The 16471-nt window shown below is 32.9% G+C and overlaps 1 protein-coding gene across 4 annotated transcripts in view; it reads right to left on the reverse strand.

The window, feature by feature from the left end:
- LOC138315682 (probable cytochrome P450 49a1) overlaps positions 1 to 16471 on the reverse strand; it is a 42594-nt gene that overhangs the window by 14624 nt on the left and 11499 nt on the right. For all 4 annotated transcript variants that reach the window (XM_069256885.1, XM_069256884.1, XM_069256882.1 and 1 more), the window contains exon 2: positions 8949 to 8992. In XM_069256885.1, the coding sequence (XP_069112986.1) occupies positions 8949 to 8965 (17 nt within the window). In that variant the 5' untranslated portion in view covers positions 8966 to 8992. The remainder of the gene's footprint in view (positions 1 to 8948; positions 8993 to 16471) is intronic.

Raw genomic sequence — 16471 nt, forward strand, 5'->3', positions numbered from 1 at the left:
AGTCAAGCGTCTTTAAACTATGATGATATTGTTCAAACCGATGATAACATGTTTTGTATAACTAGTGACGTGCCTTTGAATACGGATGCTCTTGTTGATAATATGTCTGACAATGCTAATATGTCAATGCCACTTGGTAATGAATCTGTACATTCTGTTGAAATCCATAATTTTAGTAAGAAATTTGGATTGAAACATCGAGGTTTACATATGTGTAGCTGGAACATTAGACATTTAATTCCCAAATTAGATGAATTAGAATCTTTGTTCGGTGACAAAAGTGACCCAATACATATAATTGGTCTTTGTGAAACATTTTTAAATCCTGAAATCTCTAACGATATTATCAGTATTGATGGTTACACCATTCAGCGAAAAGACCGAACAGATCAAATAGGTGGTGGTATAGTTGTGTACTTATATGATGACTTAAATTATACTAGGAGAATGGACATCGAAGATCCATCTTTAGAAACCATTTGGTTACAAATCAACATCCCTAACTACAAAAATGTTTTATTATGTTATGTATATAGACCACCCAGATCACTTGTATCTTGGATTGAAGCATTTGATAGTCAAATCGAAAAAGCCGCTAACGAAAACCTAGATATAATCTTAATGGGGGACTTCAATATTGATATAACCAATGGCTGTACTAATAACAGATGGAATACCATCACTACATGTTATGGTCTGTCTCAATTAGTTAATAAACCTACAAGAGTAGATCATTCATCCAGTACAATAATAGATCATGTTTATTCTACAAATGAAGACTTAATCAGTGAAGTACAAATACCTTGCATTGCTTTAAGTGACCATTATCCCGTATTTATCACCAAAGCATGTAAAAAACCCATTTTTCAGAGTAAAAACAACTGTCATAAAACAATAACTTACAGATGTTTCAACAGTTTTGACAGAGAAAAATTCTTGCAAGAACTTCATGAAACAACTATCGATGACCTCTTTCTTACTGATGATGTTAATGAAGCTTTACAGATATTTTTTACTGCCTTAATTGGAGTATTAAATAGACATGCCCCAATAAAAACGAAAAGAATAAAAAGGTATAAGCAACCCGAATGGTATAATGAGGATATTAAACAAGCCAGAATAAAACGAGATTACCATCATAAGAAGGGTCATTGGAACTTATTTAAATACTGGAGAAATAAAGCTAAGAATTTGTTAGTAACTTCAAAAAGAAACTTTTTCATCAATGCAGTAGAAAACAATAAGAATACAAGTGTTTTATGGAATCACTTAAAATCATTTCGCTCCAAATCTTCAAATTCGACAATACCGTCAACCCTAAAAGACGGGGATGTTACACTTAACCAAAAACAGGATATAATAGAACATCTCAATAACCACTTTGTCAATATATCCCATGGTGTGGCAAAAACTCTTGGCTTTTAATAAAGAAAAAACGACATGTATGCTCCTTGGCAAACCCAGAGCATTACATACTGCTGGAGTTTTAGAGCTAGAATTAGACAATTACATATTAAACTCAGTCACTACACAAAAAGTGCTAGGGATACACATCGATCACACCCTTGGATGGAATGAACAAGTTCATAAGGTTTACTCTAAATTGGCAACTAGATTAGCCCTCCTCAGAAAATTAAATACCTAATTTGTCAAAAGACGCGAAACTGTTGTATTATCATGCTTATATCTCACCAATTCTTGACTATGCGTCTATTGTCTGGGGAAATTGTACTAAAGAACAGATAAAACAATTAACAAAAATTCAAAAGCAGGCATTGAGAATAATTCTTAATAAACCACCTCTCACACACCTTCTAAGGAAATGTTTAATGAACTCAAAATACTACCCTTTGAGTATAGAATCAAATACCACATGTGTGTGTTAATATACAAATCAATTCACGGAGTGGCCCCTGAATACATATCAACATTATTTACACCAGTCTCATCCAGCTGTTCGTATGGTCTAAGGTCAGCCTCAAAAGATGCTTTTGTGCTCCCAAAACCTCGTACAGAATTAATGAAAAAGTCATTTAGCTACTCTGGAGTGATTAACTGGAATTTATTACCCAGGCAAATTAAAGAATGTGCACCACTTGCAAATTTTAAATACCGATTAAAAAATGCATTTATTGCAAATGTATATTGAAATTGTTTAATTGTTGTAAACAACACAATCGAGATCCTGTCCATGAATAGTATGTGGTGATGAATCTATTTTTACTTTGATTAATTTAACTTGATTTGTAGTCGTAGTTGATATACATATAAATGTAAATGTTTTCGTATGTTATTTTTTTTTTATTAATTACCTTAGTTTAGTTGATTTACTTCTATATATACAAGTATAATTTGTCATACTATTGTCTGTTGTATTGCATGCTTTTGTGTCGACCCCATGGGAGATGAGCCATTGGCTCAATGGGTCATCGACGTTTAAATAAAGTTATTATTATTATTATTATTATTATTTGGGGTTTACATGGCTTTTTTTTTTTTTTTTTGGTTATTTAGTCTCATTGATTTTGGAGCAACTTTGAATCCATATGGTACTGTATATCTTTCTTTTTAGGTCACCTGAGACGAAGTCTCAAGTGACCTATTCTAATCGCCTTTTGTCCGTCGTCGTCCGTCGTCCGTCGTGCGTCGTGCGTCGTCCGTCGTCCGTCGTCCGTCGTATGTCCGTAAACAATTTACATTTTCAACTTCTTCTCCAAAACTGCTGAAGCAATTTTCAATGAAATTTTGCACAAACCTTCTAAGGCATAAGGCCAATCAAAATTGTGAATTATATGGTCCCCTACCCCCCCAAAAAAAAAAGGGGGGGAGCTATGGGAGGGGCTAAAAGGGTAAAATTGACTAAAATTTCAAAAAACTTCTTCTCCACTCACAGAGAGAGATGGAGATTTACACACAAGCGTCTCATAGATAAGAAAAGGTCCTAAGGGGTGGGGCGGCGAGAGAGGAGAGGCGAGGAGGAAAATTGTGTTATTATCTAGAGCGCCCGCGAGGGGTCACATCTCATTCCCCTATATAGATGGGGTTAAGGTTACAAAAGTTTTAAATAGGGAAAACACATTTTTGAGTATTATTTTATCATTTGTAATAGGACACAATGAAGTCAAATATTGTCAGAATTATCCCGTATGAGATGGCCTTTTGAATCCTCCTTAACCAATTTACAGATATAACTGCGCGCCCCAGTGGCCTTAGGGGCGTAGGTCAAAAGTGGTCAAATAGTGGTATAACTTCACAAAATCCTTCTTTCTGCGCGCTCCGGAAAATGGTAGAACACACACACACACACATCTTCCGTAGATGAAAGGTCGTGAGGTCCTTTAACAAAAATCTGTGAAATATAAGACACCTGGGGCCTGTGGTCCGCAGGTTACCGCCCCCTGGGGAGGGGGAAGCAGTTTTACTATAGAATGATATAGGGACACACACACACATTTTTGAAGATATTATTTGATCATTTTGTAACTAGGAAAATGAGACAAATTTTGTCATAATAATCCTTAAGATATGGCCATTGAATCCTATTAAACCAATTTTTCATAACAGACCCCCAGGTGGCCGAGTAGGTGCGGGGTCAGGAAAGTGGTGGGTCACACAGACACACACTCTTAACTAACAAAAATCTTCTTCTGAAATCCTGGAAATGGTAGAATCACATACTCTTCGTAGATGGAAAGGTCTTGAGGTCCTTTACAAAAATTGTGAATTATATGACCCTGGGGTCTCAGGTTTCCCCCTGGGGAGGGGGTTAAGTTTACTATAGTTTATATAGGGAAAACACATTTTTGAGTATTATTTGATCATTTGTAATAGGAAATGAGTCAAATATTGTCAGAATTATCCGTATGAGATGGCCATTGAATCCTATTAACCAATTTTCCATAACTGACCCCCAGTGGCCTTAGGGGCGGGGTCAAAAGGGGTCAAATAGGCTATAACTTCAAAAATCTTCTTCTGAAATCCTGGAAATGGTAGAATCACATACTCTTCGTAGATGGAAAGGTCTTGAGGTCCTTTATAAAAATTGTGAATTATATGACCCTGGGGTCTCAGGTTTCCCCCTGGGGAGGGGGTTAAGTTTACTATAGTTTTATATAGGGAAAACACATTTTTGAGTATTATTTGATCATTTGTAATAGGAAATGAGTCAAATATTGTCAGAATTATCCGTATGAGATGGCCATTGAATCCTATTAACCAATTTTCCATAACTGACCCCCAGGGGCCTTAGGGGTGGGGTCAAAAGGGGTCAAATAGGCTATAACTACAAAAATCTTCTTCTGAAATCCTGGAAATGGTAGAATCACATACTCATAGATGGAAAGGTCTTGAGGTCCTTTACAAAAATTGTGAATTATATGACCCTGGGGTCTCACGTTTCCCCCTGGGGAGGGGTCAAGTTTACTAGGGAAAACACATTTATGAGCATTTTTTTGCTCAATTTTCATAGGAAATGAGTCGAACTTGTTTAGAATTATTAGCCTGAGATAACATTTTAATATCATATCTATATTGGTCCTGGTCAACCCCCTCGGGCAGAGGGGCGGGGCCAAAAGGGGCAAATAGGCTAAAACTTTAAAAATTTTCTTCTTAAATACTGGAAATGGTAGAACCAAATACTCTTCTTAGATGGACAGGTCTTAAGGTGTTTTATGAAAATTGTGAATTATATGACCCATCACGTTTTTCCCCCTGGGGAGGGGGTCAAGTTTACTATAGTTTATATAGGGAAAACACATTTATGAGCATTTTTTGCTCAATTTTCATAGGAAATGAGATCAAACTTGTTTAGAATTATTAGCCTGAGATAACATTTTAAATATTATATCTATATTGGTCCTGGTCAACCCCCTCAGGGCACAGGGGCGGGGCCAAAAGGGGCAAATAGGCTAAAACTTTAAAAATCTTCTTCTTAAATACTGAAATGGTAGAATCAAATACTCGTCATAAAAAAGGCAGGTCTTAAGGTGTTTTATGAAAATTGTGAATTATATGACCCTTGGGTCTCAGTGTTTCCCCCTTGGGAGGGGGGTAAGTTTACTGTAGTTTATAAAGGGAAAAGACATTTTTGAGCATTATTTAGTCATTATAATAGGAAATTAGTCAATTGTAGTCAGAATTATCCCTATGTGATGACCATTGAATCTTATTACCAAATTTTCTATGACTGATCCCAAGGGGCCTTAGGGGCGGGGCCAAAACGGGTCAAATAGGCTAAAACTTCAAAAATCTTCTTCTGAAATTCTGGAACTGGTAGAATCAAATACTCTGCATAGATTGAAAGGTCTTAAAGTCCTTTACAAAAATTGTGAATTTCATGGCCCTGGGGTCCCATGTTTCCCTCTGGGGGGAGGGGGTCAAGTTTACTTTAGTTTATATAGGAAAAACACATTTATGAACATTATTTGCCTATTTTTCATAGGAAATTAGTCAAACTGGGTTAGAATTATTAGTCTGAGATAGCATTTTAACATCATATCCATATTGGTCCTGGCCGACCCCAGGGGCCAGAGGGGTGGGGCCAAAAGGGGTCAAAATGGATAACATTTCAAAAATCTTTCTTCTGATTTCACAGATTTGATGGAACCAAATAATCTTCATAGATTAAAAAGTCAAATTTATAAAATCACTGACTGACTTCAAGGGCCTGATGGGCAAATATATAGTGTTTATATGCATGTCTTTGTTTCATTCTGTATCTGAACACAGGTGACCGTTAAGGCCCATGGGCCTCTTGTTTCCATGTGTAGCTATTTCTTCTGTATTTCACCCTCCGCCCAAGTCACAACTTCCCAATAGGTACCACTTTTTTGTTTAGAACTCAAATCAAAGACAGATGTACATAGTACTTCATACTACATTTTAGTCTATGTGTTTGTAATCACTGTTACTACTACAGTATTAATACATAAATGGTCTATGTACAAGTTACACATAGACAATAAATGTGAAATTTGGTTCAGACAAAAAGATATTTTAACATTTCAGATAACTTGCTAGTTTTATGGTTTTATTTATATGTTGAGTCTACTCTCTTGTAAAGTAGAATTTAGAAATGCTAAGACAATGGTATCTATATTGCTATATGTAAAAAAAAATCATTATATTTTAAAAGTAATTGAAAAGCTATCTCACAAGCCCTGACAAACAAATGGGCCGGCATATGGATGCAAGAATTATAATCACTGGATCTAGAGGACTAATATAAACAAATATTTCTACAAAGTTAAACAATGAAAAAGTATTGCATCATAATTTTATTTAATGATTACAGTTGAAAGGAACATTTAATAAATTAATACTGTATAAATGTTCTGTTCATGATCTTCTAGGTCCATATTGGAAAAGTTTACTTTCAAGAGCACTCATATCAACATTCTTCAGTCTTCATATGATGCTAATTGTATGTATATGTATACATACACTTGTATACAGGTCCAAGGGATGAACTTTCTGTATTCATGTCACTATGCATGCATAGTGCCTGAAAAAAAGAACCAACAATTTTTTATATCTGTTGAATATGACAAAAATTGAAATGATCAATTTCAAATATATATAAATGAATAAATGTAGGTTCATTCTACAGTTTTTTTTTATTTTAGAGAAAACATTTTATAAGTTGTGAATGTGTCACTGATGCATTTGATAGAATCAAAAAAAGATACAAAATTCATTATCTATAGTTCCAACAAAAATTCAAAATAATTATTAATGATACATGGCTGCAGTACATTTCAACTCTGTAAAGTTTGTCATATACACATGAACCAGGTACAGTTGTAATAAATATACAAACACTATTTATTATTATGACCAGAAATAATACTGTATGTGTCCTCCAAATATATCTAAAGAACAAGCTAAAACCTACATGTACATATGTATATGTGTATATCAGAACATATACAATACAATTTTACCAATTAACCTACAATGTAAATCCTATATACAATGTATGTGTATAACACTACCAGAACATGTACAGAACAAAAATTTACAAATTAAAAATCTATAAAAATATATACATCAGAACTGTATGAATTGACCGGTAGCATAATATTATAGATTAATTGAAACAAATCTTAGCTTGATAATGCACTAGCGGTTACATTCTAACTGTACATGCATTACAACGGTACATTTTATAAATATACAGGGCATTCATTACCCCTAAAGAGACCCCACGAAAGAACCGATATTTACCCCAGGGTTACGTTTTACGCGATTGGGGAGCAGGTATGAAACATGTGACCATATGTGACCACTCATTTATGAAAAAATACTGCTAGGGACTATTTACATAATGATCAAAATACGAAGACTCACTCACTATCAGCTGAGCAGGGAGTACCGGGTAGTAGCCTAGGTACGTACAGTAGCGGTCCGGAGCCGCGTGCTCGTTTGAACTGTTCTCTTCACTATAACAAGTTGTATTAACACTCTCCATGCGTCCGTAATGTTTACCGAGTCAGTTGTTGGGATTGTCGCTGCTCCATTGCCTTTCCTTTCGCATTTTAGGTGAGTCAGTAGGTTGTTTTGGCGGAAACCTTTTGGTTCAAAACTACGGTAGCCATGTTTTGTTTACTACGGAGACTGGTGGATGTTGCGCATGCGTTCAGATTGACCTGCACTCATAGCCGGTCGGGAGGACTTTTAGGATTCCCATAGATAATATTATTTTCTTCGCATGTACAGCGATTTTGACGGAAAGTTTTATTTTTCTAATTTCATAAGAAATTATACCGGATATATTAATACCATTTTTACCGATTTTACAGTCACTTGCCCGACTATTCGCTTTAACACAAAAAAATAATATAGAATATTATATTTCGTCTTTAGTGCATGCGCAATAATTACTTCATTCTATTTAAGAACACAGAATTTTTTCGGGATGCAATTAATTATTTTTCATATTTTTAACTTGAAATAAAATTAGAAGCTTAAACTTTTCAATGGTGGTAATGGTGTAAAGTAAGTAACTTTTGTAAGTGAAGAAAAATACTAAATCGTCTTATCCTATTTTTGATAATGAAAAAGTACCATTTGTCAGCGGTGGAGCATCTTTAAGACATGATTTTACCATATTTCGTTATCCAAACACATCCCAACACTTTTCATGAAGGTAATAATTCCCAAGGAATACTTTCATAAACACACTCTTTTGTCACATGATTTCACTTTTTTGTGTATCTACTGGTAGTATTATGATCCAAAATAATCCGGGAATATTTAGTTTTTCTTCTTCTAAATTTGGATTAGCTCTCTCTAAGGCCTTTGTTGCATGGGAAAAGATTTTTGCCTAATTCACTTCAAATTTGTATCTAAAAAATCATCACTACTGTGTTAAAATCTGCATAAAGAGCTACATATTTGTGGTCCTACATGTTGAACAGTGATAACAAAACTGAGTAAATGTTTTAGTGCGAGTACCATATAGTACCTATGCATGGATCTTTCAGAAAACACGTGCAAATCATGATTTTTTGTTCTGGAGTGACCTAATGCAATGAATCATAGGTCTTAAGGTTTAAATAGGTCGTACGGGTTTACCTGGAGCTGCTGAATAGTTAAACTATACCCAGTGTTATAGTATTGACTTTTTCACAGTTTTCGGTGTTACTTCTATACTTATAATTTGTTATCAAACGGTTGTTTTTTAGTATCATGTATTGCATAATTGACTTGTATTTCGAAATATCTTTCATTTTTATATGCAAACGTGAAAAAGAAAATCGTGTATGGGTCTGTTGAAAGGACAATGATACTTCCACTTTCTAGCAAGTACTTTAGTGGGAAACAAAACAAACGAACCATATGACATTCTGACATCCACATTATATATCATATCCCTATGATATCACATTTACAACACCATTAGCGTGAACATATTGTTGTTCTAACATGCATTCAATAACTAATCTCACCTGATAGTTGAAAGCATGACAGCATATACGTTGAAGGTTGACTTCTGTGGAGAGAAAACACGTATTATATAGACAAGACCAGCGTCAGCAAAATCCTATAAAACTAATATCACCCCATAGACTTCAATTAATATCCGTGATATCCACATAATATCTTTAGCGTATCCCTCTATACATGGTATTATTTGAGTACAAATGTACCCTCGAACAGTAAGCATATTATGCCAACCAACTCGGCATTATTAACGTCCTTAATTATATCGAATTTCATATGTACAAATACCACCAAAGGTGAGGTAGGTTCTGGGTTCTGTCCTCAGGCCGAGACACACCACAGTCTATAAAGGTGGTAGTTTCTGCTTCTGCTTAGCGCTCAGCATAACGGGATTGGGACGACTGGTTGGCCGTATAATGTGACAGGCTGAGGTACATGTATGTTGATTGGTGTCTTCGCCGGCATGCTTTAGTGATATAGCGCTATAAAAAGGATAAGAATTCCAGTGTACCAGTATTGAAGAAAGGTAGTAGGTTTTTAACAGTTAGGGCCATATTCATGCGTGGTAAAATGGTATTTAATAGAATATTATTAAAAAGAACCATATATGGATAAGAAGAACTGTGATATTCTACTTAAGTGCCATAAAATGTAGAATATCCTCATCATATCTACCAATATTTGAAATGAGATTTTGTTATCACAGATATTCCGATTTTTATTTTTTTTTCGCAAGTAAGAAGTCTGCGACTACAAATCAATTACGCAAACATAAAAACTGTGTGATAATGCTACTGTTGGATTCCTATACAATAATACAACTTTTTACAACTCGTAGACCACAACATTGTTCTTGCACCACTTTTAACTAGACCATGCTTATTATAAGCTTAAAGATGCCTACCGCTGACAAAAGGTAAACAAGTGCAGACAAATAAGTATTTTCCTTCAGTTACAAAAGTTACTGATACTTTTCACCATTTCCATCATTGAAAAATTTGAGCTTCTAATTCTACTTCGAGATAAGAATATAAAATAATCTATTCCGTCCCAAAAAAAATCAGTGCCACTATGTCATTTATTCAATGAAGTACTGATTGCGCATGCACCAAAAGCAAATCAAATTATTTAATATTATTTTTGTGTTGATTAGACATATATACATGATTTAACACCAATTATTGTTTGAATGATGAGTGTCGTTTATTCTATGTTGGCGGTGGAGCATCTTTAAGCCGTATTTGTTGTATTTTTCATTATTTCTTATTTGTTATTTCTTGAAGAAAATATCAATTTCTACACAAGTTTTCGTTTGAGATTCTATCGTAGGCCGAATCGCCATGAGTAATATATATATCAAATATATGAAAATTTAGCTCCATACAGCTTGCTGTTGTTGAAATGAAACCGAAGTGTTAATATAATAGAATTGATAAAACATCCCATTGATGCTGCACTGATCACATTTTTACGATGTTTCGTCTTTAATAGGGAAAGTTGCTACAGACAAAATTTATAAATCTTGTCTATAAATCATCTTCATCTGCTATAGTAGAAGGATTAAAATTATCAGTAACTTAATTAGTAATAATAAGAATGTTTTTTCCTGAAACAAATATGTGTGAAAATACTTCATTGGTATATGATGTTATAAAATAAGAGGAAAATAAAATAGTAGGACTTTAATTTTAATACATTTTTTGATTGTGGGATATTCTCCAGGAACATTATTTTTAAAGCTTGAATATACTTTTGGTTTGGTCCTAGATAAGTATATTATAAAAATAAGCCCCATGCAAAAAACGTCCGTTATAAACACATTGGAAACTCTCTTTAAATATAAGTGATAATTACAATTTTTGATATAACAACTTATTTAATTTTACTGCTGCTATAACCCAGCTATATAAAAACAACTTCTTCCCGTCTATTATGATAGTGCGGAACGAACCGTCCTTTCCATTTCCTACAATATCATCTGTTTAATCCATCAAAATTTTTACAGTAAATACATATACCATTGATAATAGTGCTCAATGCTCCGATATTTTCAAATATAATTGTGACCGAATGTCAAATATTCTATTATGTCAGTTGAGAAATTTTGCTAGTAATCTTAATACAGATCTCTTTAATTCTCATCTCAGTGACAGTCCAGCCTGCCTGTGTTAATTTCGAAACCAAGATTGTGAACACTTTTTTCTATACTGTCCTTTATACGTCAACCCAAGACAGCTTTTTTTTAATTCTAACTAGGAAATTGACAATGATATCCCACTGACCACACAAAAATTTATACATGGCTCTGAAAGACCCGATATAATTATACTGGATACAGTTCAGTGCTTTTTCAGGGATACCAATAGATTTCGTTGAATTTTGTTGAATAGATTTCGTTGAATATCTTGTAAAATCATATTTTTTTTTCTATTTGTAATGATATAAACTAGGAGACTTTTTGTATATGATGTTTATCAATATCTAGCTTAATGTTTCAGGATATCGTCATCATCAGATAAAATAGCAATTCAGATTATTAAATATGTATATATATATATGTATTTACACTTGCTAGGCTTGTTCATTATGCGCAAGTACTAGCCGATTTTGTTTACCATAACTGCATGGTAACATTGAACTTTGAACTTGCGTATGAAAATGTTCTATGCAACGTAAAGGGGCTACTTTTTTTAAAGAAACACATGGCTTTGTTTTCATTTTGACACAACATTACGTGTATATTATCGTTTTTCATAGAATTTTGGGAAAATGTGAACATTACATGTATGTTTTATATTTATATATGATATCAACATTTTGTTGAATTAACAATTGTATAATTTGTACAATTATATCCTAGCCTACGATCGCGTCTTTGGGGTTGACGGGCGCGCGTGAGACCCTATGACAGAGGTCATTTATAAACATATCCCTTTGTGTTTGTTATTCGAGAATTTAATCATGTGTATTATAAAACATGCACCGCTAGTAATCCATGTATTGACAGTTACGCGTCACCACAAATACATTGTACCCATCGAACACAAGTGAAAATGTTCCGTCTGTAGATGGATGTTTTGACAACTTCGACAAACTCCAGAGTGTAAGCACATGGCCATGTATAGTTTTTTATGAAAAAATAGTTAGAAATATAGTGTTATTTTATATGTTTCTGGCTATTTTTTCATATAGAAATTATACATGGCCCTGTGGTGTAAGCGTGCGTCAGCTTCGCCTCGCTGCACAAAAACGGTCACCGAGTTCACACATGTGGTCGAGTACAAATTCTTTATGTTATTACGCTATATATTAACTTTTAGCAAAATTTGATATATATTTTAAGTTTTAATCTGATGAAATAAAATTTTCTCTGAAATTTACTTTGTTTTTCATGTTTATTTTACAATGAAATATTGAACTTTATTGTCGTCGCGGATGAATAATTCTACCTTACGTGAAGAGTCATCTTTCACTGTTCAATTGAGTAAGCTCCTCCCACTTTTGACCGACTTTTATTGAATAATTACGTCAAATTCAAAAGACGATTTTATAGCATAAAATATAAATAAAAAAGTCGTATGAGTGTAAATATAGGGATTGGATTTCGCTTTTATGTTAACCATGCTTGTATGGAGCAATTCCTCTAAGAATATATTCAATATGGGACGCTAACGTGCTCTATAGAATATAGTCTTAGATGAATTGCTCCATACAAGCATGGTTAACATAAAAGCGCAATCCAATCCCTATATATATATTGATTTGTATGTACAGTTAATATGTAAGAATAGGGCGTGTATAGGCATGTTGCTTGTTGCTATCTGACAATAAAACATTCTGAAATGAAAAAATCTGTCCTTTTCTATTTCTAATTTTCTTTAATAATATAAATGAATGTATAACTAATGTAAAAGGTTATAAGCAGATAAAACATTTTTCTTTAAAGTGATAAACAACACTCCATTAGATACTGCTAACAGTTTGTTCAGTGACATAGCAAACAGGTTAAGTGGTCCAAAAATGAGACATTCATTTTTATCCAAACAAAACTTATATTTCAATTTTAATCGTAAGAGGGATATAACTTGTCCAGATATTTTATTTCAAAATGAAATTGTAACATTACATAAGGTATGGTTTTATGCATATGGTAGATGGGATCAACACATTAATTATATGTGTTATATTGATTATATTTATGATGACACGTCTCAATTTACTAAAATGAATAAAATATATAATAAGCCTAAAATGATAATTATTCCGTATATTTCTTATATTCGATTACTTTTAGACTATGTGATATCATTTTGATAACTGTACAATAGAGGAAGCAACTCTTGAATCATTGATGTCCTATTAACAGGGTAATTCAAGGACAGACTTATGTGTATGCGGTGTGCAGCGTATGTGAAGTGCGATGTGTGTGTGTTTTAGGAGGCTGTGACATATTCGTGCTGTTTTTCTTGTGTAGTGGAACTCAGAATCAGTACGCATAAAAACTGTCTGTATTATACAATACTGCGTAAGAGAACCTTACAGTATGAACTCTACTGTGAACTTGGTTAATAAACCCCTACTGCAGACAAAATAACTAACATAAATTACTTTTTATGATCTTATTTTTGGAACTTATCTGAATGAACTGATTGTACCACACTTTAATAATGCAAATCCATACCTTTTATGTAATGATATAATATTTACTATTCCATGGTGCAAAACCAGTATTTATGCAAAAAGTTTTAATGCAGTCACATTAAAAGAAGAGCTTGCAGAAAAGTTTGACCTCGCCAATGTTAATAAGAATTAACATTAATATATATTTCATGACAATGAAATATGACTCTTAAGTGTACTATACATATTACACGAGTGCTCTCAGTTATTTTTGTTATATCGTAAAAAATACATTTCAGGTTAATCCATATAATTTTTAATCTTCTAATATTTATATATTTCTTGTATTTGATTTGGATTCTTTACTTATAGAAAAATTGTGATGCATCATCAACCCTATGGAAATGCTTGTTACAGATAAGATCAATTATAACAAAGACAATTTATCAGTACTTGTGGTAAATATGTTGAAACAGTGTTATGAACAAATCAACTTTAAATATATTTGATTGTGCTGTAGAGTGCATTAAATATATAGTATTGTTAAGGGACTCGCATATCACTATTTCATATGTGGTCACCTCGTCCCTCCCTCGCATCCCTTCCATTTTTAATTGATTGCACACTCTATCAATATATAACATATGCAAAAAATTTTCCACTTAGAGTTTATTAGTTTTAGATAATTAAATATTTATATTTACAGTTTGCACTGACATGGACTCAATAACTATGCTTTTTAGTATTATCATTGGCAGTGTATAATAGCTAAATACGTTCGGTTATCCTATTGTTACGGGAATAGTGGATGGTGTAGCAACGTGGGGTCATGACCCCACTTTTGATGGGAACATATGAATGACTCGATTCCAATCAGGCTGTTCAATCGAATTCGTTGACGATGACGGGAGAGAAAAAAATATAGGTATTTTAATAAAAAATATATGCAGCTGCCGCGATAATAAATAATATTCATTTACGTGAAAAACTGTAAATATAAGGAATATTATTTTTTTTATTTTGTTGAGGTTATGAGGGTATAATGATAATGAACCCCCGTGTAAATTTTACGTAACCCGGCAAAATAATAATCTATTCCTTAAATAAACTAAATAAGAACAGTATAGTGGTGGATCCGTTCAAAATTCAAATTCAGATTGATATACATCTTCTTACATTTGAACAATTGGATCAACAATAAGTAACTGTTAAAGATGCTCCACCGCTGAAAAATAGAATTGTTTTCCCTATCAAAAACAGGAGCAGACGGGTTAGTATTTTTCTTCAGTTGCAAAAATTACTTACTTTACACCATTAACACCATTGAAATGTTTCAGATTCTAAAGATAAAATATTTAAGATAATTAATTGCATCCCGAAATAAATCCGTGGCACTATGGAATGAAGTATTGATTGAGCATGCACTAAAAACAAAATGAATTATTTTATATTACTTTTATGTTAATTAGACATATATATGCACTATTAAATACCAATTAATTTCAAAATGTTGAGTATCGTTTATGCTCTGTCGGCGATGGAGCATCTATAACTTTAATTATACATAAATTAAGAATAATGCATTGATATTAGTGATATATATCCTTCAAGGGTGGGATAATTTTAATTATTTTTAACTAATTACAGAACCTTCATGACATTATATGAAATTTGTATTTGATGGAAAAAATAACATACCATTGTAATTTAATTGATTACTTTCTAAAATCCATGTAGATGTAATAGAAAAAAAATCAATTACTTTTACAACTGTAATTATCTATAGGTATCATTTCAGATTCCTTGTAGTATTTCATTCTTTTGCATCATACCATTGGGGGCTAATACCAAATTATTTTGGACTTTGAAATGAAAATGACAAATACAGTCAAAACTGCGCCAGCTAATATGATTTTTGTAAAAATGTACTATCTTTCTTAAACGCAGTATATTTCTGAAAACAAAGGTCTTTATATATCATATGTGTATATAGTCTTCTTATAATATTAACGTTAAGTGTGAGAGCGGAAAATAAGAAAATTAGGAATGACATAAAACTAGAAAAAAGAAGCTATCCTCAAATAAAATGCTGGAAAGAAAATGATTTTTGGACAAAACGTTAAACGAAAAACATTGATCGTAAGGGTACTATCAAATTGTGTTTTATCCACATGCTCGAAGCTTGATATACATGCAAGTAAAATAAAACATTACAAATAAGTGGATAAGAAAATATTTTTGAAATATTTCGCAACATTCGCGTCAGTGGTAAGCATTTTGATATACTGCCTAAAACTAGGGTGTATGTATTCAACATGTATTGATATACATGTATCACGTATACATACATTGTATGTCAGATTTTATTTCCAAAATTTATGACTGAATCAATCTATAGTACTTCTGTTATTACTATGTGATATCTGGTTTTAAAAAATGAGCTCAAAAATATGTTTGCAAAGAAGACATCAAATTAGACTGCAATTCATTTTTAGTGTCCAAGAAATTGATAATACAAATACGAAACTTAAAAATGAATTAATTTATTTCATAAATGTATAAATTACAAATAGTGGTCTAAAACATAGCATCTGATGCACAAGTATTAATGTAGCACAAATATAAACAAAGATATAAAAAAAAATTGAAAACCGAGGTAAAGAAATGGTAAAGGAGTCCTTCAATATAATCGGAAACACTATGCTACATATATGTAGATTGACGTGGGCCAGTGCACCCTCTGCTTTGGCATTGAACAGACAGGATTGCTCACAATGCATGTTTTATTAGACATGGTTTTTTTTTCATAAAGCAGCTCTATTTTATGATACATGTATAGACATATCACTGACAAATGATAATGAATTGAGCTATACTAGGACTTATACATTATCTAACTCAGAAAAGT

The sequence above is a fragment of the Argopecten irradians genome, chromosome 2, assembly GCF_041381155.1.
Source record: "Argopecten irradians isolate NY chromosome 2, Ai_NY, whole genome shotgun sequence".
NCBI lineage: Eukaryota > Metazoa > Mollusca > Bivalvia > Pectinida > Pectinidae > Argopecten > Argopecten irradians.